Source organism: Nerophis ophidion, linkage group LG21 (assembly GCF_033978795.1).
Source record: "Nerophis ophidion isolate RoL-2023_Sa linkage group LG21, RoL_Noph_v1.0, whole genome shotgun sequence".
Taxonomy (NCBI): Eukaryota; Metazoa; Chordata; class Actinopteri; order Syngnathiformes; family Syngnathidae; genus Nerophis; species Nerophis ophidion.
In genome coordinates, this window is record NC_084631.1 from 27,131,146 (window position 1) to 27,156,632 (window position 25,487).

Consider the following 25,487-nt stretch of genomic DNA (forward strand, 5'->3'; position numbering starts at 1 on the left):
GTGTGCTTACACAGCAAAAGACTCCCAGTTTTTGCCACATTGCATCAAACTGCACCAGCCGCAGATGTTGAAGCTGCGCCAACAAGTGAGGCTTTTGCCAGGAAGCGTACGTTCTCTGTGTGATTAAATGAAACAGGCAGCCGGAGGAAGCAGTAAAAACTAGCCAATAAAAGTCACATCCAAAAAAGATGCTGCCCCGAGCTGCAGACTTTTTTTTTTTGGGTTGTACTTGTATAGCGCTTTTCTACCTTCAAGGTACTCAAAGCGCTTTGACACTACTTCCACATTTACCCATTCACACACACATTCACACACTGATGGAGGGAGCTGCCATGCAAGGCGCCAACCAGCACCCATCAGGAGCAAGGGTGAAGTGTCTTGCTCAGGACACAACGGACGTGACGAGGTTGGTTCTAGGTGGGATTTGAACCAGTGACCCTCGGGTTGCGCACGGCCACTCTCCCACTGCGCCACGCATCATCCCTCATTCCGTTTTTGTGCGCTTGACTGACTTTGTGTGCCTTGAACTGCTGGGCGTCAATAAAAGACTACATGGCACGTGGGCTGTGATTCATGGCATGAATTGGGGGAATGCTTTCTTCCATTTCCGCTGCCCATCACCTGACTTTCATTGCGTCGGCATACTGTGCGTACCTGTGCAGGTGCGGGGGCGTCGCGGTAGCTTGGCAGGATTTTGAGGGTGATGCCCCCGCTGCAGTCCTTCAGCATTTCCTGGAGCTCGGTGGGATTGTTGCCCACATCCTTGCCGTTCACCTCCTTGATGATGTCGCCCACGTGAAGCAGCCCCTGCCTGTCAATCATGCCGCCGTGGAGAATCCGCGCGATGACCAGGTCGTCTTTCTCCACGCGAAAGGTTACGCCCTGCGGGGGGGGGGGGATCGTGATCTTTGCTGGCACTTCTTAAAGATTCCGTCACACTCACCAGAGGCTCGCCGGCCTTCTTTCGGATGCCGATCATGCGCACGGCGTCCGCCTGCATCAGAGCGCTGTTCACTGCCGCGTCGTTGGCCATCTCGGCAGGGGGCGGGACTTCGTAGCACTTGGAGGCCACCATGTCGTGCGCCTCGAGGAGGGACTGAGGAGAAAAAGGAAGGGTTATGTAACCTATTTTAGATGAGGAGAGATGTCATCATTTATTCAAGACTCACAGAGAGGCTTGCAATAAAAACACATTCAGACTTTGGGGAGGAGTTTGCTTCTCTAAAATGGGTCTTCTTGTGTTTCTTTGGTTCAAAACATGTCATTTGGTACTGCAGCTTTAAGGCGGACTCACAAGTCGTGCACTCATTGGATTGGATGAAACAAGAAGTTTCACGCAATCAATGAGTTATTATTAAGTGTAGTCTTATAAACCTTGTCTATAACACTTATTTTGCGTCTAGGAAGAGTTTGTTTTCACATGGCCACTAATATCAAGACAGTTTTTATGAGAGATGTCCGATAATGGCTTTTTGCCGATATCCGATATTGTCCAACTCTTACCGATATCAACCGATACCGATATATACAGTTGTGGAATTAACACATTATTATGCCTAATTTTGTTGTGATGCCCCGCTGGATGCATTAAACAATGCAACAATGTTTTTCGCAAACAAATCAACTCAAGTTATGGAAAAAAAATGCCAACATGGCACTGTGATATTTATTATTAAAGTCACAAAGTAGCTGAGATAGGTGCCAGCGCCCCCCGCGACCCTGAAAGGGAATAAGCAGTCGAAAATGGATGGATGGAAGTCACAAAGTGCATTTTTTTTTTTACATGCCTCAAAACAGCAGTTTAGAATTTGGGACATGCTCTCCCTGAGAGAGCATAAGGAGGTTGAGGTGGGGTGGGGATTAGTGTGGGGTGTGTATTGTAGTTTCCCGGAAGAGTTAGTGCTGCAAGGGATTCTGGGTATTTGTTCTGTTGTGTTTATGTTGTGTTACGGTGTGGATGTTCTCCCGAATTGTGTTTGTCATTTTTGTTTGGTGTGGGTTCACAGTGTGGCGCATATTTTTAACAGTGTTAAAGTTGTTTATACGGCCACCCTCAGTGTGACCTGTATGGCTGTTGACCAAGTATGCATTGCATTCACTTGTGTATGTGAAAGGCCGTAGATATTATGTGACCGGGCTGGCACGCAAAGTCAGTGCCTTTAAGGTTTATTGGCGCTCTGTACTTCTCCCTACGTCCATGTACGCAGTGGCGTTTTAAAAAGTCATAAATTTTACTTTTTCTAAAACCGATACAGATAATTTTGAAACCGATACCAATAATTTCCGATATTAAATTTTAAAGCATTTATCTGACATCTCTAGTTTTTATTGAATTCTTTACTCCTGTTAAGATAAACTTGCTACAAGATGAAGTCCATCCATCCATAATATTTAGGTTGAACAATTCAATAATTAACAGAAATAAACGATGCCCCCGCTTGCTGTTTATCCAAACTTTGATTTATTTGTTGTTTTATAAACCAGCTAAAAATTATATGAATATTAAAAGACAAAGCTTTGTATTTTCATTAGTTATTAGGATCAACATAAAAACCAAGCAAAAATAATCAACATTTCAGCCTTTTCTCTTTACAGTGTTCCTTTTTGCTGTAGATTCCCCAATTTAAGGTTTTATTTTATTTCTACAATTTGCCACAGGCCTCTAAAAAGTGAGCTGCAAGAGAAAGTCAAAAGAACAAACATACAGTAAGGACCAACTATACACAGACACCCTCATGTAAAATATGTGGCTAAAACCCCAAAAATGACTGTCAAGAAAGAAATTCTGGGAGTGTTGAACCGACTACATTTTTCAACAGAAAGTGTTGAAAAAGTCACATGTGAAAATCATTTTGACATGAAAATGTGCTCCCCTCTCTCACGCTCCCTCACCAGGTCAGCAGCTTGTGGAACACACGACTCTGATTGGCTAACAAGTCACAGTCTGATTGCTCGTGTCAGCCCAGCACAGGACACCGGAATTGTAGGGGTGTCCCTATCCAATATTGATATCAGCAAAATGAAACTGTATCGGCTTTTATGTCAAATCTCAGATACATGCAATCCTGCAGTGTTTACTTGTGTGTGATATTGTGTGCGATACAAGGAGTCCTGCAGCGTGTTTACTTGTGTGTGATATTGTGTGCTATAGAAGCAGTCCTGCAGTGTTTGTGTGGGAGAACATGTGCCATCCAAGCATTCCTGCAGCGTGTTTACTTGTGTGTGATATCATGTGCGATACAAGCAGTCCCGCAGTGTTTGTGTGTGATATCATGTGCCGTCCAAGCAATCCTGCAGCGTGTTTACTTGTGTGTGATATCATGTGCGATACAAGCAATCCTGCAGCGTGTTTACTTGTGTGTGATATTGTGTGCGATACAAGCAGTCCTGCAGTGTTTGTGTGTGATATCATGTGCCATTCAAGCAGTCCCACTGCGTGCTTACTTGTGTGTGATATCACGTGCGATACAAGCAGTCCCGCAGTGTTTGTGTGTGATATCCTGTGCCATCCAAACAGTCCTGCAGTGTGTCTACTTTTGTTTGATCCTATATGCCAGGGGTCGGCAACCTTTACCACTCAAAGAGCCATTTTGACCCGTTTCACATTATAAAGAAGACAATGGGAGCCACAACCATTCTCGCAAATATCTGTTGATGGTCACCCAGATAACAATAATAAGGGCGTGCTATGAAGCCATTGTCTTTGATGCCTTCTACAACATGTACAAACACCTTGCCAGTCCAGTAACATGTTGCATGTGGCTTCCGCAGATACACGTACACGACTGCAATGCATAGTTGTTCAACGGCCATACAGGTAACACTGAAGGTTGTGATATAACCAACTTTAACAATCTTACTAATATGCGCCACACAGTGAACCCACACCAAACAAGAATGACAAACACATTTCGGGAGAACATCCTCACAGTAAAACATTATAAACTTAACATAACAATTACCCAGAATCCAATGCATCCATGACTCTTCCAGGCTATATTATACACCCGGCTAGCACCAACCGCCCCCAACCCCGTGCGTCGGTTGAGGTGGGTGGGGTTGGGGGTGTGGGGGTGTATAATATAGCCTGAAATACTCATGGATGCATGGGCTTCTGGGTAATTGTTAAGTTGCGTTTATGTTGTGTTACAGTGCAGATGTTCTCCCGAAATGTGTTTGTCATTCTTGTTTGGTGTGGGTTCACAGTGTAGCGCATATTAGTAAGAGTGTTAAAGTTGTTCATATCACAACCTTCAGAGTAACCTGTATGGCTGTTGACCAAGTATCCATTGCAATCTCATATGTGTGACGATAGAAGCAGCGAAATGCATGCGTCCGGCCGGCACGCAGATAGCATGGCGTAAAGGCGGGCGCGATGACATGTTGTAGAGCAGTGGTTCTCAAATGGGGGTACGCGAAGGTATGCCAGGGGGTACGTGAGATTTTTTAAAAATATTCTAAAAATAGCAACAATTCAAAAATCGTTTATAAATGTATTTTTGGGAAAAATAGCAGCAATTTAAAAATCCTTTATAAATATATTTATTGCATAATACTTCAACTAAATATGAATGTAAGTTCATAAACTGTGAAAAGAAAACAAACAATGCAATATTCAGTGTTGACAGCTAGATTTTTTGTGGACATGTTCCATAAATATTGATGTTAAAGATTTATTTTTTTGTGAAGAAATGTTTAGAATGAAGTTCATGACTCCAGATGGATCTCTGTTACAATCCCCAAAGAGGGCACTTTAAGTTGATGATTACTTCTATGTGTAGAAATCTTTATTTATAATTGAATCACTTGTTTATTTTTCAACAAGCTTTTAGTTATTTGTATATTTTCCCCCCCAAATAGTTAAACAAAGACCATTACAAATGAGCAATATTTTGCACTGTTATACATTTTAATATATCATAAACTGATGACATAGTGCAGTATTTTACTTCTTTATCTCTTTTTTTCAACCAAAAATGCTTTGCTCTGATTAGGGGGTACTTAAATAAAAAAATTTTCACAGGGGGTACATCACTGAAAAAAGGTTGAGAACCACTGTTGTAGAGGACGTTAAAACTAAAGCCGTCACGGTACGCCCTCAATATTGTAGTCCAAGTGAAAATCGGAGAATGTTAACCCCGGGTGATGCCCGGGAGTGGCACCAAAATCCGGAAACCCCCCGAAATAATTGGAGGGGTCGGCGATTATACAACTGAGCCACATCAGAGTGGCCAAAGAACCGCGTGTGGCTCCGGAGCCGCGGGTTGCCGACCCCTGCTATATGCGATCAAACCAGTCCTGCAGCATGTTTACTGACGTGTGATATCATGTGGGATATAAGCAGCCCTGCAGCGTGTTTACTTGTGTGATATTATGTGTGATATAATCAGTCCTGCAGTGTTGTTGTATCATGTGCGATACAAGCAGTCCTGCAGCGGCTTTACTTGTGTGATATCATGTGCGATACAAGCAGTCCCGCATCATGTTTACTTGTGCGTGATATCATGTGCGATACAAGCAATCCTGAAGTGTGTTTAAATGTGTGTGACATCACACGATACAAGGAGTCCTGCAGTTTGTTTACTTGTGTGTGAAATAATGTGCGATACAAACAGTCCTGCAGCGGCTTTAATTGTGTAATATCATGTGTGATACAAGCAGGCCTGCAGTGTTTACATGTGTGTGATATCACGCGATGCAAGCAGTCCTGTAGTTTACTTGTGTGTGAAATCATGCGCGATACAAGCAGTCCTGCAGTGGCTTTACTAGTGTGATACAAGCAGTCCTGCAGCGTGTTTACGTGTGTGATATTATGTGCAATACAAGCAGTCCTGCAGTTCTTGTGTGTGATATCATGTCTGATACAAGCAGTCTCGCAGCGTGTTTACTTGCGTGTTATATCATGTGCGATGCAACCAACCCTGCAGCGTGTTTGTGTGTGATATCATGTGTGATACAAGCAGGCCTGCAGTGTTTACATTTGTGCGATATCGCGCAATACAAGCAGTCCTGCAGCATGTTTACTTTTGTGTGAAATTATGTGCGATACAAGCAGTCCTGCAGCAGGGCTTGAATTTAACCACAGAAACCACGGCAACTGCTGCGATTGCCCTTGCAGTTTGCCGCAATGCCCTAAAAACGTACTTTTTTTTAAAAATAGTTTTGGCGAATAAATTGATAAAAACACCCCGACATTACTTTTTTTTTTTTTCATTTTCAACTGTTTATGACAGGGGTGCCCAAACTTTTTCTACTGGCGAGCTACTTTTCAATTGACCAGATCGAGGGGATCTACCTCATTCATATATATCATTTATTTATGAAAGAGACATTTTTGTTAACAAGTTAAATGTGTTTAATGATAATACAAGCATTTGTAACACATATAGATGTCTTTCTTTCACGAAGACAAGAATAGAAGCTGGTGTATTACCTGATTCGGATGACTTGCATTGAATGGAATCAGACAGTAGTGATGATAACGCCCACATTTTTGAATGGAGGATAAAAAAAAGTCCTCCTTTCTGTACAATACCACATGAAAGTGGTTGGTTTTTGGCATCTTATTTATCCAGCTTCCATACACTTTACAAGAAAAACATTGGCGGCAAATTCCGTAGCTTGCTTGATTGACATTCACGGCACCCGAAGGTCTTGTGAGATGACGCTGGCTGCTGCGAGATGTCAATCAAGTGACGTCTTGGTGGAGATTGATGATTGATAATTTTTAGGTCTATTTTTTTAAAAGCCTGGCTGGCGATCGACTGACACACCCTCCGCGGTGGACCGGTAGCTCGCGGTTCGACGTAATGGGCACCGCTGGTTTAAGACATCGGTATTAACAACAAGCACGCAGCCATTTAGGAAACGCGTGTCAAAGTTAAACCGACAACGAAAACAGGCGAGATTTTACGAGAGATACACAAGCTGCATCAGCGTCTGGAAGTACGTCATTTGTTCGGTGAATTTAGGTCAGGCAGCTCTCAAAATGCCGAGTAAGGAACAAGTAAAAAAAAAAAAGAAAAGACAACACGAACAAGGACAGACTGTCGGGAAAAAAATCTAGCAAGCTAAAAAACTTCTTTAAGTAGGTTCATTTCATAGTTTTATGTGAGTGCTAAATTCGTCGATCGTTTGTCCTCGAAATTGTGATGTTTATGTGCTGTATCATGTCGTAAATGTTTATTTTAATTCGCTGCTGTCAACAACGCGTGGATTTGTAAACTTTTTTGTAAACTGATGTGAACTATAATTCTATAATAACTATAATTCCTTTAATTACTAAAGTTTACTACAAGTTAGGTCATATACTATATCAGGGGTCACCAACCTTTTTGAAACCAAGAGCTACTTCTTGGGTACTGATTAATGCAAAGGGCAACCAGTTTGATACACACTTAAATAAAAAGCCAGAAATAGCCAATTTGCTCAATTTACCTTTAATAAATAAATCTATGTATACATATAAAAAATGTGTATTTCTGTCTTTCATTCCGTCGTACATTTTTTTTCCTTATACGGAAGGTTTTTTGTAGAGAATAAATGATGAAAAAAACACTTAATTGAATGGTTTACTAGAGGAGAAAACAGGAAAAAAATGAAAATTTAATTTTGAAACCTAGTTTGTCTTCAATTTAGACTCTTTAAAATTCAAAATTCAACCGAAAGAAAGAAGAGAAAATCTAGTTAATTTGAATCTTTTAGAAAAAATAAAAAATAAAAATTTTGGAACATTATTAGTAATTTTTCCTTATTAAGATTAATTTTAGAATTTTGATGACATATTTTAAATAGGTTAAAATCTAATCTGCAGTTTGTTAGAATATATAACAAAGTGGACCAAGCTATATTTCTAACAAAGACAAATAATTATTTCTTCTATATTTTCCAGAACAAAAATTTTAGAAGAGATTCAAAGAATTGGAAATAAGATTTAAATTTGATTCTAAAGATTTTTTAGATTTGCCAAAATAATTTTTTTGATTTTTAATCATAAGTCTGAAGAAATAGTTCACAAATATTCTTTGTTGAAAAAACAGAAGCTAAAATGTATAATTAAATAAAAAATTACTTGAACATTGATTTAAATTGTCTGGGAAGAAGAGGAAGGAATTTAAAAGGTAAAAAAAGGTATGCGTTTAAAAATCCTAAAATCATTTTTAAGGTTGTATTTTTTCTCTAAAATTGTCTCTCTGAACGTTATAAGAAGCAAAGTAAAAAAATAAATGAATTTGTTTAAACAAGTGAAGACCAAGTCTTTAAAAATATTTTCTAGAGACCAGCTTGCTAGTGAATAAATAAAACGGTGGTTGGGGACCACTGCACTATATGATCTGCCCGAGAAGCTGGACAGGACAAAAAAAAAATATATATATATATTATATATATATATATATATATATATATATATATATATATATATATTATATATATATATATATATATATTATATATATATATATATATATATATAATATATATATATATATATATATATATTATATATAATATATATATATATAATATATATATATATAATATATATATATATAATATATATATATATATATATATATATATATATATATATATATAAGGGCTTCACGGTGGCAGAGGGGTTAGTGCGTCTGCCTCACAATACGAAGGTCCTGCAGTCCTGGGTTCAAATCCAGGCTCGGGATCTTTCTGTGTAGAGTTTGCATGTCCTCCCCGTGAATGCGTGGGTTCCCTGCGGTTACTCCGGCTTCCTCCCACTTCCAAAGACATGCACCTGGGGATAGGTTGATTGGCAACACTAAATTGGCCCTAGTGTGTGAGTGTGAGTGTGAATGTTGTTTGTCTATCTGTGTTGGCCCTGCGATGAGGTGGCGACTTGTCCAGGGTGTACCCCGCCTTCTGCCCGATTGTAGCTGAGATAGGCGCCAGCGCCCCCCGCGACCCCGAAAGGGAATAAGCGGTAGAAAATGGATGGATGGATATATATATATATATTTTTTTTTTTTTTAAGACTTTAGTTTAGCCGGTGGCTCTTTGTTGTTAAGGAGGCCGCCTTAACAACAAAGCGCTGCGGGAAACCCTGATGTACTTTTTTAGATAAATAATGTATAAAGGTGTATACATTTTTATATATATAATCTAATTAAATATGGTATATTTGTTTGTGTTTGTAATATGATACATTTTAGCTGTATTTTACACGACTGTATAAATCAATTATCACTTCTTCATTTTAGCTCACATCCGTCATCTGCTGCATCATCTGTTTCTGAAGTAAATACAGCTGATCCTGGCTCGACAGTGCAGTCGAAAACTTCTGACCGTGGTTTGAAGGTGCAACCGACAACTATGGAGCCTGGCTCGACAGTGCAACCAGCTGCAACAGTTACTACCGTGTCAGAAGCCATCCCTCAATCTAGTTCTGAAGCAGCATCATAGGTAAAACCGAAGTATAAATGCAAAATGGCATATCATGATGAAAATGGATATGCCACACTTGCCTGGTGCGAGGTCTGCAGAGATCACTATGGCGATAGGGGTAAAGGCAATATTAACCAAGGTTGAGTACAGCTAGACATGGAGGCATATGTAAAGAGAACAAAAATGTGAAGAAGGATACAGCCCAGTGTCACAGTGCTAGCAAGCTGCATCACGATGCTGTTACAGCCACCAAACCTCCCTCACATGTTCCAGTGATCTATCAACAACTTAAAAAAATGGATGAAGAGACATTTGCCAGAATGTGTCATGTTTGTGACTGGGAGTACACAGTAGCACACGCTGAACTGGCGTTCATTAACTTTGCAACGTTGATAAATGTCGGAAAAAAAGCATGGAGGGAAACACGTGCCGAAATTTCGTAGATGAAATTGGGGAGTCAATGGCTTTTGACCTGAAAAAGAAGTTTACAAAGAAGCCATTTTATTGCTCCATTCTGTTTGATGGAGGCACGGAAAAAAACTACATCTGAGAAGGAAATAATCAGCTTGAAATGTATAGAAAATGGATTGGCCAAAATGAAATTACTTGGGTAAGTTGAATACCCTTTTCATTATGAATGTTATCAGGATCATGTCACGTTATATCTTATACACTATATAACATTTTAGTATGTTTTCATATTTTTTAGGTATCAATTATTTATATATTTCTTACATGTTTTTTTATTTATCTTGACATTTCAGAATTGCTGAACCAGAGTACTGTGCAGCTAAGGGCATTTATAATGCCATTACAGCAAAGGCCGCCGAAATGAATTTTCCATTGATAGCATCATGTGTTGCTACAGCAGCCGATGAAGCTTCAATTAACTTTGGGAAGCAGAGCGGTGTCTTGGTTCGTCTTCAGGAAACAATGCCCTGGATTCTAAAGATCCACTCTGTTGCCCATCGACTTGAACAAGCCTTGAAGGATGCGTTCAGAGATTAATTTTATGTGAAAGAGGTAATTCTATTAAATGCATATAATCAAATATATGCAATTTACCATTATGTATTTTTAATTTATGCAAATACACAGAATAATTTTAAAACTGTGGCAGCATAGCTTCCACTCCCTGGGTGGTTAATAGAGGGTTATTTGACAGTGGGGCACAGTTGGTCTTTCCAGGTGCCTTACCAACATTCTGTAGCTTTGTATGGTAAAGGCATCCTGGAGCTTCCTCAGTCCAGCCTGAAAGAGGAGTTCAAGAGTACCAAATTCAAGCTGGAGATTATGCTGACAGAATCCCGAGACCCCTGTGTGGCTCAAACTGCTCTGACCCTTGCAAACTGTGAGGAAGTGGACTCCAGCTGCAGCTGCACACCCGGCCAAGTCAGCCCTTAAGCATCGGGACATCGTCGGCCAAGTGAAAAGGGTAGGAGGTGGCCTTGGTCTCCGAGAGAGTACACCATCCTGGTACAAGGCAGGTCCAGCCCAACGACGTGGGCTGGACCACAGATGTGGTCGGGGAAGTTCACAGAGAGGAAGAGCCTGCGTGATGTGCAAAGGCTGTCTCACCAGCAAAGCAAGGTCAATGGATGCGTTGGGAAGATATTGAGAAGCAAAAGTTCTCCTGGTGGGACAGTTGTAGACAGTAGCAGTATGAAGCTTTTTGAACCAGCTTCATACTGCGAGCCACATACGACGTCTACCATCACCACAGAACCTCAGCCAGTGGTACGGAGAAAACCTCACATTACCCCTCTCTCCATCTCCAGCAAACCTGAAACACATCCTGGTCGCCTGCAAGACAAGGCTTACACAAGGTCAATACACTTGGCGGCACAACCGAGTGCTAAGGTGTCTAGCAGCTTCACTAGAGAGTCGTTACACGGTTGTAAGCGCTATGCCGCCTTCCTCCCATCCTGCATCTTCAGGGCAGTTTGTGCATGAGGGGGAGAAGCAACCGAAGTCCTGCACACCTAAAGCAGAGGCCAGACAGCTGGGAGCAGCACGGGATTGAAGGCTCCTTGTTGACCTGTAGCAGAAACTCTCCTTCCCAGTGGAGCTTGCCACAACCAGCCTCAGGCCAGAACTCGTGATGTGGTCATCTGCGATTCAAAGAGTCTACATTATAGAGCTGACAGTCCAATGGGAGGATAATGTGGATGAGGCATATGAGCGCAAGAAGCTTCGGTATGCCAAGTCGGCAGTGGATGCTGTACAACGGGGCTGGAAGGCCACTTTTCTCCCTGTGGAGGTGGGCTGCAGAGGTTTCGTGGTCAGGTCAACTACCAGTCTCCTTAAGAACATGGGAATCCGGGGCCATGCCCAACGTCAAGCCATAAAAGCCCTGTCCAGTGCTGCTGAATGAGCAAGCAAGTGGCTCTGGATCAGGAGTAGAGACAACAGCTGGGCTCCTAAGTGACCAATGCCATGAGATTTTATACTTAAGGGGAAACGGGAGAGGGGAGCATACCTAGGACGATAGGAGTTGATACTGAGCTCTCTGATGGTGTAGTGGGCCTTTTCAGTGAAACACAGGTGAAGGAGGGAGCCCACCTGATGACCCAATGACACCTTTCCTCCCCCCCATAACACCTGTAAAACCAACTTTGAGCAATCTTTGCGGTGCCCAAAGCTGTAATGAACATCCGTCTGTCTAACCACGCCCGGCTTGAAATCACAATATTGTGATGACTATCATCCCCACCCACGTTTGTCATGGAAAAAAAGGAGTGGAACATCTAACCTCACTCAGGTATGCGGTCAGGCACAAGCTTGGCTCAGGGAGAAGGACGCCCCTGCAATGCAGAGTCCCTGGCATTTTGGGTATTAATATCATATCCTCTTGATGGGGTTTCGAGTACCCCATCAAGTCATAAAAATGGGGTCCACAGTACATTTTTGGGGTCCCGCTTTTTTGTAACCGTTTTAAAAACAAATGATAAATGTATGCATTATTCTGTTATATATCACATTTTATATTGTGTTTTGGAAAAAGGTTGTCATAAACGTTACTTAATTAATTAAATAAATAATACACAATAAAACCAATTTTCATGCATGTGTAATTTTATTTAGTTATAAACCTTCATTTACTTTCTTCTTTCCTTCATGGATCTAAACCTTACTACTGCCGGAATTTTTTTCTATATTTTCATTTTAATAAGGTGTAGGTGTATTTATTTCAGTATAAAAGTGTAAAAAGTGTTTTGCTTCAGTCATGAAATGGTGTGCCAGAGCATACATGTATATGACAAATGTAATTGATTATTATCACCTGTAGGTAGATTATCAGTCGTTTAAAAACCACCACACCTGCACTTTCATGGCAAATAATGCAAACAAACTTACAATTTGGCAAGTTAGTTTCAATGTCATTTAATACAGTGGCACTAAATGCCTCTAGCATTCCATCTCTGGTTTTGTAATGGCCATAAACTGTGTGTTCTTCTTTAAGAATAGTGGGATGTGGGGTGAGTGATGTGTGTAAGTAAGTGGGCAAGTTAGGAGAGGGAGCGCTAGCATGTTGAGGAGTGTTAATAGCATGGTGGATATCCTGTTGGCTTTGTGGAAAACATAAAGAGTTGTAACAAATGGACGGCCTCGTCATTCCAACCAGAGTGGAACTGTAGGGACCCAATGCTGGGTAAAATGGAGGGTGTTACCCCTGACAATATATGGGGCCTGGAGGGAACGTCTCCCTGGCGCTCCTCGACCACGGTCTGGGAGCAGACGAGCAGGAAAGGTGTAACATGATGTTTCTTGGTGCCTTGAGAGGCTGGATCTTTGAAAATCAGTGCACTCAGTCGTAAAGATGTTCTTTTTCTTAGCTCGTTTACATGGCGTGCAAAACATCTTTCCATCATCATAAGTGAGCCATTTGCTGAAAAGTGGCTCCTAAAGCCACTTTTCATTGAGGCTTCGCTTCTTGGGTTTATTGCTTGCCATGACGAAAACAATAACAAGTGGGAGTCCCAATATCCGAAATGCAGTAAAACTTTCGGCAAATCAAAATTTAAGAAATTGTACCGGAAAGTGCAACCTACTCAGTGGCCTAATGGTTAGTGTCCGCCCTGAGATCGGTAGGTTGGGAGTCAAACCAAAGACGATAAAAAATGGGACCAATTACTTCCCTGCTTGACACTCAGCATCAAGGGTTGGAACTGGGGGTTAAATCACCAAAAATGATTCCCGGGCGCGGCCACCGCTGCTGCCCATTGCTTCCCTCACCTCCCAGGGGGTGATCAAGGGTGATGGGTCAAATGCAGAGAATAATTTCGCCACACCTTGTGTGTGTGTGACAATCGCTGGTATTTTAACTCTAATTACTTTGAAGCCGACCAATAATTAATAGTAATTAATCATTTGACCCGGCAAATATAAACAAAACACTGGCGAAAAGCGATAATCGGTAAAAAACAAACAAAAACAAAACAATAAATAAATAAATCAGCATCCGGGGGATTTGTGTCCTTTCTGAGATCAATAAATGAAAAGACACAAAGTGCGTTAACGCCAAAACAGTATCCTGTGTTTGTAAAACTGATTAAACATTGTATATCAGGTGCTTATTTACTTAAATATTTTAAATTATATTTAAATTGCCAACTATTTTTGTGATATACACTATGTTTGTGAAAAGTATATTTGTATTGTATATTATATTATAGTAAGTATATTCTACCAGAGGTATGTGTAAACTTGTATTATTATTATTTTATTTGTGATCAATTAATACTCCCGAGTCTACCAAACATTCAGTCTAGTAGTATTTATATGCTGTACTTAACTTGTTCAGTCATTTAACTATTGCCAATAATTCAATTGCCAATTGTAATTTTAATAAAATAACCAGAGTTCAGTTGTTTTTAGTGAACTTTTATCATTACTAATTAATTACTAGCGGTAGAAGCAAAACATGTTTATACACAGTTGGTATGCTAAAATTATATACATTTGTCATACTGTCAAACCTGAATGCATTTTTTTAAATTGTTCCTTAACACCATTGTACTGCATTATCTGTTGTAAGAAAATACATATTGAAGCTGTCATTTTATTTTACTATCTTTTTGTTTTAATAGGTGTTAACTACCAAAGAGAGCACTGATTGTATCACACATGATATCACACACAAGTAATCACGCTGCAGGACTGCTTGTCTCACACATGATATCACACACACACAAATAAACACTGCAGGACTGCTTGTATCGCGCATTATATCACAGAAGTTGGGAAATTGTGTTAGATGTAAATATAAACAGAATACAATGATTTGCAAATCCTTTTCAACCCATATTCAATTGAACGCACTACAAAGACAAGATATTTGATGTTCAAACTGATAAACCTTTTTTTTTTGCAAATAATCATTAACTTTGAAATTTCATGGCTGCAACACGTGCCAAAGTAGTTGGGAAAGGGCATGTTCACCACTATGTCACATCACTTTTTCTTTTAACAACACTCAATAAACGTTTGAGAACTGAGGAAACTAATTGTTGAAGCTTTGAAAGTGGAATTTTTTCCCATTCTTGTTTTATGTAGAGCTTCAGTCGTTCAACAGTCCGGGGTCTCCACTGTCATATTTTACGCTTCATAATGCACCACACATTTTTGATGGGAGACATGTCTGGACTGCAGGTGGGCCAAGAAAGTACCCGCACTCTTTTTTTAATGAAGCTATATTGTTGTAACACGTGCTGAATGTAGCTTGGCATTGTCTTGCTAAAATAAGCAGCATATGTTGTTCTAAAACCTGTATGTAACAGCATTAATGGTGCCTTCACAGATGTGTAAGTTACCCATGCCTTGGACACTAATGTACCCCCATACCATCACATATGCTGGCTTTTGAACTTCGCGTGGATAACAGTCTGGATGGTTCGCTTCCTCTTTGGTCCGGATGACACGATGTTGAATATTTCCAAAAACAATTTGAAATGTGGACTTGTCAGACAACAGAACACTTTTCCACTTTGCAGCAGTCCATCTTAGATGATCTCGGGCCCAGAAAAGCCGGCGGCGTTTCTGGATGTTGTTGATAAAGGGCTTTCGCTTTGCATACCAGAGCTTTAACTTGCACTTACAGATGTAGCGACGAACTGTATTTAGTGACAGTGGTTTTCTGAAGTGTTCCTGCCCCTATTTTTATTTTTTTTATTTATTTTATTTTATTTTATTTTAATCTTCTATTTTTTCTCCCATTCCCCCCCTTGTTTACTTGTATCTCATCTTTTTTGTAAGGGGCGCTGGAAGCCGGCAGACCCGTCAGCGATCCTGTTCTGTCGCCCTGTGAAGTTTGTCTGATCTTGAATGGGATTGTGCTGAACATTTTAATTTTCCTGAAGGAATAAATAAAGTAATATTTAATCCAATCTAATCCATCTAATGTGGTGATATCCTCTAGAGATTGATGTCGGTTTTTGATACAGTGCCGTCTGAGGGATCAAAGGTCACGGTCATTCAATGTTGGTTTCCGGCCATGCCGCTTACGTGGAGTGATTTCTCCAGATTCTCTGAACCTTTTGATGATATTATGGACCGTAGATGTTGAAATCCCTAAATTTCTTGCAATTGCACTTTGAGAAACGTTGTTCTTAAACTGTTTGACTATTTGCTCACGCAGTTGTGGACAGAGGGGTGTACCTCGCCCCATCCTTTCTTGTGAAAGACTGAGCATTTTTTGGGAAGCTTTTTTTATACTCAATCATGGCACCCACCTGTTCCCAATTACCCTGCACACTGTGGGATGTTCCAAATAAGTGTTTAATGAGCATTCCGCAACGTTATCAGTATTTATTGCCACCTTTCCCAACTTCAACTTCTTTGTCACGCGTTGCTGGCATCAAATTCTAAAGTTAATGATTATTTGCAAAAAAAAAAATGTTTATCAGTTTGAACATCAAATATGTTGTCTTTGTAGCATATTCAACTGACTATGGGTTGAAAATGATATGATAATTATTGTATTTTGTTTATATTTACATCTAACACAATTTCGATAAAAAAACAGTCCTACAGTGTGTTTACTTGTGCAAAGTTGGACTGCCAGTGTACATTGAAATATACTCCAATAAACACACACTTTCTATTATTTTAGTCAAGTCATTTACAAAAGGTAAACATGCCAGGCTATAGGCTACTAGGAGCTAGCAGCTACACAGCAGTTGAGCACAGTTCGTAATAATTATCCTGAAAGGGTACTCACCATATTATGCAAACCAAGTTTGTTTACCTATTGGTACCTGTTTTTCTGTATTGGGGATCTGTATAAATCCTGGAAATTCAAAATCAATGGATGGATGAATGGCGCATACATTTTTATAAAATAACCTTGCTTTCCTTCATACTCCCTCCAAACGAGCCGTTTTGAATTTGTCACATTTCCCCTAGTTGTAATAGAATAGATAGAATGGAATAGAAAGTACTTTTATTGATCCCTGGGGGAAATTCCGCACCATAGTTTGCTCACATTAGACAATAATAATAATAATAAATATTATCTAACATATTATATATGTAATATATAATCTATGATATATATAATGTATAATGTATAATTATTATATAACATATAATGTCAATGGATACCTCCATATATGGTATAGGTTTATGTTAGTCCGCTATTGAAGTCTGACACTATCATCAATAAGTTCCTTCTTTTTTCTATCCTCTTGTTGTGGAGCAAACTGGCTTGTAGATGCACATGCATCCTCCGCTGTTGCCATTTTTTTTACACAAAGTAGTGTACAGTTCGAATTTATATATGTCAGTTAACTCCATATGGAAGATAAAATCTACAACATGGATGACAGGTAGAAGACTGTCAAAGTGGAGGCCCGTAAACAAGAGCGCCCACAAAACGGCGCATCCTGAAAAGACGGGCCAGTAAGTGACTTGAAGATGGTCTGTAAAACATCATCTATGCAACATTTGGACCACCTATAAATGTTATGTAGACCACAAGGAAGTGTTTAAATGTAGAAAATAATAATAATAACATGACCCCTTTAATTAAACAATACTGCATTGTAAAACAGAACATTCGTCAATATAAACAAACATCAAAGAGTTATAGTTGTATATTACTTAAACATACAGTCTCCAATGCAGAAGCGTATTAGCACCTTGAAGATTCTAGCGGAAAATCTCTTTCAACCCTGTTTCCATTACGCTTGCACGTCCTGGTACCCCAGCACCTCCAAAACCCTCAAATCTAGACTCAAAACATCCCAGAACAAGTTAGTCCGGTTACTTTTAGACCTCCACCCCAGACCACACCTCACTCCGACCCACTTCTCCTAAGTGGACTGGCTCAGGGTGGAAGACAGAGTCAAACAACTTGCACTAAGCCTAGTCTAATAAAATCCGCTACACCTCCCTGATACCGAAGTACATGTCAAACTACTTCCTTAACATAAATATTCTGTCTTGCCTCTGGTGGAGGCGGTCGCAATTTTCTCCCCTCCCTCTTCCCTGCTTGCTCTCTGTGTCTTGTCTTTGTCTGAACTTTTCTAAAGCCTCTTTCTTTGCGCTGTCCTGAAATGTAAACATCAAATATGAATATGATCAGCTGGACTCTCGATGCAATTGACACAGTCTTTTCGACAAGGAAAAGAGGTTCGGGGGAGCCTGGCTGCCCTGATGGAACCATTGCTGCAGGGTACATGAGAGACTCCTGGGATAAATGGAGAATTATGTCCCTCTCAGCCCTTTCCATCGAGGACGTCGAAGACTTCTACCTATTTGGAGCTGTGATCGAGGGGCACTTGCTGATTAGGCTGGGCATTGCTCTGGTGTATCGACAAATTCGGAAGATGATGGCAGCCACTCAAAGGGCCCAACGGCTGTTCAACGCAATGGAAGGATTGGGTCGGGCTGTGGGAACACAGCCTGGGGCGATTTCTGAGTTGAATCCCAAAATGGATCTCATCTTGTAAAAGCTTGCGGAGAAGGAATAATTAAATTGGAATTGAAGAAATCCAGCATGGACAAACAGAGAAGATAAGCCACTATTTTATCTTCTCGAAGAAAAACAACTTCTTAATCTACGATTTGACTCCCTCAAGTGGCCTTGACACAATCAGGAAAAGGCTGTTCTGAAGAAACTCTCCCGAGGACTAATCAAAGATGTACGCTTTTGACCTTCCTTTTTGTCAACACCTGTGGTCGAACTTTGCGATCGGCCTCAGTCCACATAAAAACATTTCATCATCTCTCCCAAGTTAATTGGGTATATATGCACACACGACCCCCACCCTCGAATCAACGCCTTCACCACCGCTTAATTCCACTGGGGCTGTGGATGGCTGAGCAGCGCTATATAGCGGCAGCGGTGTCTCCTCAAACCCACCCCTCCCTCCCTCTGTTGCAAGTTGGTGTGATATACGTACCATGTTTAATGTGTGCCATGCTATGTGAGGTTTTTTTCTTTGGACTCAGTCTGGACCCTTCCTGAGGGTCTAGCCTTAGACTGATATTTTTTTTACTCCCCCCCTCTCCAAATGTCACCCTTTTCTCACCTTTTTAAGGAGCGCCGCAAGTGGCTGATCCGTTGGCAGTCTCGTCTTGTCCCCCCCTGTAACGTATGTCTGCTCTTAGCGGGACTGTGCCGAAAATGAAATTTCGTTGTACTTGTGCAATGACAATAAAGATCTATTCTATTCTATTCTATTCTTCTATTCTAAATGACCGCCATAACCACAACACCTGGGGGAGCACCACAAACCACGTTAAACCCAGATTCCGATTTAACAAAGGTCTTAACTCATTCTCTTTCTATGCCACATCAATGTGGAATGCACTCCCAACAGGTGTGAAAGTGCATCTCTATCCTTCTTCAAAACCGCTCTAAATCAACACCTCCTGGCAACTTCAACTATTTACTAATACCCTCCTCCATTCACATCCCATCTCTCCGGATTGTAAATACCCTAATATAAATAATCAAATGTATTTCTAATGTATTTACTTGTTCTTATGCTATCTGAACTCACTATGTTCTCTGCTGGCTGTACTTATCCTACTAAGTAAAACCTACACTCTTTCAATGTCCATTTCTCTGTTGATGCAATTGTTGATGACTGAAGTACTGATATCAACCAAAGCTCCTCATCCCACCCCCCGGATTGTAAATAATGTAAATAATTCAATGTATGTACTATGATGATTAACTTGTGTGATGACTGTATTATGCATATAGTATATATTTGTAACATGAATTGATTAATGTGGACCAGTTGAAAAACTTATTCGGGTGTTACCATTTAGTGGTCAATTGTACAAAATATGTACTGCGATGAGGTGGCGACTTATCCAGGGTGTATCCCGCCTTCCGCCCGATTGTAGCTGAGATAGGCCCCAGCAACCCCCGCGATCCCGAAGGGAAATAAGCGGTAGTAATGGATGGATGGATGGATGTACTAAACTGTGCAGTCTACTAATAAAAGTTTCAATCAATCAATCAATCAAAAAGTATCCAGTAACAAACGTGTCAGCAGTATTCAACTTTACTACATCTTGAGCTTAAGTTGATTAATTATTGTGGCCACCGGGTATCACCAAAGAAAAAATACCGCTCCTTTTAAGTCTGTCTTGAAAGTGTTTTCCATACAAACTATTGTTCTCTGGCTAATTTTACTTAAGAAAAGCCTTTTATAGCGCTCCACACTACAAAATAAGAAAAGTATGTACTGTATTTTGTGCTGATATTAGATTAATATTGGTATCGGCCAATATTAAAGGCTCCAATATAAGTATCGTATGGGACGTGAAAGAGTTGTATCAGCATCTAAAACGTTGGGTGTCTTTTGGCTCAAATAAACGTGCTCACCTGGAAATGCGGCTCCTGCAGGATCTTGGACAGTTCGGCCGCACTGTCGTCTTTGACCTTGAGGCTGCTGATGTCGCCCAAGATGTCCGTCACCAGCTCCATGTTGTTGTCTTGCACCGCTTCCAGCTTCACTTCCTCCAGCTGTTCGTGAGCCTGGCAGATAGACAGACTCGCTCAGGGAGGGTGGCAAGAATTGTCCTGGAATGTTGCCTACTATGTGCAAATGTGGATTAGTGCCTCAAGCATATGCTTTTGTGAAAGTTGTGAACGTGGCAAAGTTCCAGGACGACAATTAGTTTGTGCACTGCATACACAATCAGCAAAGCGATGCAGCGTGTGTCAACTTGTTGCGGTCTCCAGCATTTGGGCAATTAAAGCCGGGACTAGGCAATCTTCTGGTTCTTCCCCCTCACCTACTACAAGTGTGTGCTACCTTAACCAGGGAAGCGTACAATGGGACTTTCCATGATGCCGCGCAGGAACAGCAGGTCGATGTCTTTGGCGCCCCCGGTGGTGGGAAGCTCACTCAGATTGTCAAACTCCTGCACAGCTGAGACACAAGAGGCAGGGTTGTAAGCAAACGTAGAAGAAACTCTACAATGGACAGGTCTCATGGGCACGTTATCGGCCCAATCAGATAAAGAATGCTTCATATAAACACGTCAATCGGAAGGTTGTGATCCGATACAAACAGGAGGAGTGGCAGTTATTCCGATGTACACCCATCGGGTCCGGTCTAAATCTCCCTTGCTGCGAAAGTGTGCTTTGTAGGCGTGACACGTTTCTACTATTGAGACAGCCGGATGTTTATTGTCAAGCAGCAAACATTGCAGGAGAGAAACTGAAATCGATCTGTGGCCGACAACCTTCTTGTTAGAAACATTAAGAGAACTCAGGATAGTTGAACGCCTGCATAGAAAAACTGCAGGAAGCCGGAATTCACCAAATCGCTAGAAAAGTTTGAAGGTTTTGATTGATTGATTGAAACTTTTATTAGTAGATTGTGCAGTACAGTACATATTCTGTACAATTGACCACTAAATGGTAACACCCGAATACATTTTTCAACTTGTTTAAGTGGGGGTCCACGTAAATAAATTCATAGTAGGCTTCTTATTACATAGCTAAACGTCAGAAGGGTAAACATGGTTCCCACTGCGCCAGCTTTCAGTTTTACCGTTTGATAGAGGACTCGATGGGAAATAGGCCGTTGAAATAACGGCCTAAATGTTGGTTCGGAGGTGGAATATATTAACACGCCTGAGAACTACCACTCTGAGGTTCCTCAGGAAGAATGCAGCATCAGTGGTAAGCTGACGTTATCCAAGTAAAACTTCACGAGAAATTGATGTTTACAACTTTCCTAGTTTTAGCCAGCTGTGGGAAAATGCTGTTTTCATCAATCAATTGACATCAATTAGTTTACAACTTTGGCAGAAGTCATTTGTTCTTCTACTATTTTGGGGGAGGGGTGAAGACAACTCTGTCCATGCCGAGTAGATGGTTTATTCTGACTAACCCTTGTGCAACCCTGGGGCCCGAAACGTGCATTAAATGTGTTTTTTATGTCATGTGATTGTTTAGTGGCTTTAAATTTCACCAGCGAGGGTCTTTTTTTCAACTTTTTAAATTGCATTCTGTTTTTGATTGCAACGTTGTTAGAATAAAATATAAAAAATTAAGTATACACGCATTATTTTATGACTTCTTTCGGCCCCATCGACTCCAATTATAACTGTTAGTTTTTTAACAGACTGTAATCCTGGTATTTTACTGTATTTTTCCATGAAAACCGAATTAATTTAATTCTTTCCCACTAAAAAAACAAGTATCGTTTTGGTGTATTTGCACCCATTAACCACCAGATGGTGCCTGAAAATCGAGCATAGTTCTCAGAGCTTTCGCAAATGAGTTAAACTGCCAATAAACCATAAATTAAATGACATTAGGCAGTTACATAGAACATGCAAAATATATATATATATATATATATATATATATATATATATATATATATATATATATATATATATATATATATATATATATATATAGGCTTCACGGTGGGAGAGGGGTTAGTGCGTCTGCCTCACAATACGAAGGTCCTGCAGTCCTGGGTTCAAAAAAAAATCCAGGCTCGGGATCTTTCTGTGTGGAGTTTGCATGTCCTCCCCGTGAATGCGTGGGTTCCCTCCGGGTACTCCGGCTTCCTCCCACTTCCAAAGACATGCACCTGGGGATAGGTTGAATGGCAACACTAAATTGGCCCTATTGTGTGAATGTGAGTGTGAATGTTGTCTGTCTATCTGTGTTGGCCCTGCGATGAGGTGGCGACTTGTCCAGGGTGTACCCCGCCTTCCGCCCGATTGTAGCTGAGATAGGCGCCAGCGCCCTCTGCGACCCCGAAAGGGAATAAGCGGTAGAAGATGGATCGATGGATATATATATATATATATATATATATATATATATATATATATAGCGGCCTTCCTTGGTGTTGTTGATGAATGGGTTTTGCTTTGCGAAGCAGACTTTTAACTTGCACTTACAGATGTAGCAACCAACTGTAGTTACTGACAGTGGTTTTATGAAGTGTTCCTGAGCCCATAGGGTGATATACTTTACACCAGGGGTCACCAACGCGGTGCCCACGGGCACCAGGTTGCCCGTAAGGACCAGATGAGTCGCCCGCTGGCCTGCTCTAAAAATAGCTCAAATAGCAGCACTTACCAGTGAGCTGCCTCTATTTTTTTCATTTACTAGCAAGCTGGTCTTGCTTTGCTCGACATTTTTTATTCTAAGAGAGACAACACTCAAATGGAATTTGAAAATCCAAGAAAATATTTTAAAGACTCGACCTTCACTTGTTTTTACTTTGCTTCTTATAACTTTCAGAAAGACAATTTTCGACAAAAAATACAACCTTAAAAATGATTTTAGGATTTTTAAACACATATACCTTTTTACCTTTTAAATTCCTTCCTCCTTTTTCCTGACAATTCAAATCAATGTTCAAGTATTTATTTTTTTTATTGTAAAGAATAATAAATACATTTTTGTTTAATTCTTCATCTTATCTTCTGTTTTTTCGACAAAGAATATTTGTGAAATATTTCTTCAAACTTATTATGACTAAAATTCAAAAAAAATATTCTGGCGAATCTAGAAAATCTGTAGAATCAAATCTTTATTCTGGAAAATCTAGAAGAAATAATGATTTGTCTTTGTTAGACATATAGCTTGGTCCAATTTGTTATATATTTTAACAAAGTGCAGATTGGACTTTAACCTATTCAAAAGATGTCATCAAAATTCTAAAATTAATCTTAATCAGGAAAAACTACTAATGATGTTCCATAAATTATTTTTTTAATTTTTTCAAAAAGATTCGAATGAGCTAGTTTTTCTCTTAATTTTTTTTCGGTTGAATTTTGAATTTTAATGAGTCCAAATTGAAGATAAACTATGTTTCAAAATTGTATTTTAATTTTTTTCGTGTTTTCTCCTGTTTTAAATCGTTCAATTAGTGTTTTTTTCATCATTTATTCTCTACAAAAAACCTTCCGTAAAAGGAAAAAAAATGTACGACGGAATGACGGACAGAAATACCCATTTATATATATATATATATATATATATATATATATATATATATATATATATATATATATATATATATATATATATATATATATATATATATATATATATATATATATATATATATATATATAGATTGATTTATTAAAGGTAAATTGAGCAAATTGGCTATTTCTGTCAATTTATTTAAGTGTGTATCAAACTTGTAGCCCTTCGCGTTAATCAGTACCCAAGAAGTAGCTCTTGGTTTCAAAAAGGTTGGTGACCCCTGCTTTACACACTGATGTCGGTTTTTGATGCAGTACCGAATGAGGGCTCAAAGGTCCGTAATATCATCGCTTACGTGCAGTGATTTCTCCAGATTATCTGAACCTTTTGATGATTTTACGGACCGTAGAAGGTAAAATCCCTAAATAGCTTGTTGAGAAATTGGTGACCCTCACCCCATCCTTGTTTGTGAATTACTTAACATTTCATGGAAGCTGCTTTTATATCCAATCATGGCACCCACCTGTTCCCAATTAGCCTGCACACCTGTGGGATGTTCCAAATAAGTGTTTGATGATTATTTCTCAACTTTATCAGTATTTATTGTCAAATTTCCCAACTTCTTTGTCACGTGTTGCTGGCATCAAACTCTAAAGTTAATGATTATTTGCACCAAAAAAAATGTTTATCAGTTTGAACATCAAATATGTTGTCTTTGTAGTATATTCAACTGAATAAGGGTAAAAATTTGCAAATCATAGTATTCCGTTTATATTTACATCTAACACAATTTCCCAACTCATATGGAAATGGGGTTTGTATACTGACTCTACTTTACTGGTCAGGTGCATTACGTTTGGCCAGCTTTGTATATATATATATAATTGCTCACCTTCTGGGTCGTGAAAGTGTGTTTTGTCAATCTCAAGATAGCGCATTCAAATTCTTAGTGCATGTATACGCATGTCATGATCAAATCAGTTTATTTAGCGTCCATGGAATTTGGAATTCTGATCAACCAGTTTTAGATCACCTTGGGGAAATTTTGCAAATGTAAACATACTGTGGCTATAGACTTCAGATTTTGACCTCTCAAGGTACACTTTTTACCTAAATAATCCAATTTGTTGGTAACAGGTTATACCTTTTATCCGGAAAAATGGTCGGGATATTCTTCCAAGCTGCAGAAGTCAAGTGTACAAAAGCCAGAATGAAGCAGGGATTACAGGATTATAACGTTCCAACCAACGTTCCCTCCAAGGTTCGCGCCTGTGCAATTGCACACTGCTCACGCGTCCTCTGTGCAGGGCAAATCTAGGCCACGCACAAAATCGAGTAAAAAAGATAAGTGCATAACAGTGTGCACGTCTGCCGTCGCTCACATGTGCGCCACTGAATTCTCAAGGAGTTTTGCCGTTTGTTCACACATATGAAAAATTGGAGGGAAAATTGGAAATAGCTCTTGGATGGCAAGAGCGCTGATTGTTGAGAATGGTTGGCATGAACACGAATGACAGGGTCTTATTGCCGAAGAAGGCCCACCTCAAGATATTTCCGTGTGCAGCTCTGTACCTTTGTGAATATGTCCAATCAAGTCAGACTGTACAAACTTTTTCACCAATGACACTTACTCGAAACT

General features: G+C 39.9%; 1 protein-coding gene across 4 annotated transcripts in view; it reads right to left on the reverse strand.

Annotated features, from left to right (window-relative positions):
* Positions 1 to 25,487, reverse strand: part of pals2b (protein associated with LIN7 2, MAGUK p55 family member b) — an 80,747-nt gene that overhangs the window by 17,038 nt on the left and 38,222 nt on the right. For all 4 annotated transcript variants that reach the window (XM_061882401.1, XM_061882402.1, XM_061882399.1 and 1 more), the window contains 4 exons: positions 20,713 to 20,810; positions 20,261 to 20,413; positions 944 to 1,096; positions 655 to 882 (listed from right to left, as the gene is read on the reverse strand). In XM_061882401.1, the coding sequence (XP_061738385.1) occupies positions 655 to 882; positions 944 to 1,096; positions 20,261 to 20,413; positions 20,713 to 20,810 (632 nt within the window). The remainder of the gene's footprint in view (positions 1 to 654; positions 883 to 943; positions 1,097 to 20,260; positions 20,414 to 20,712; positions 20,811 to 25,487) is intronic.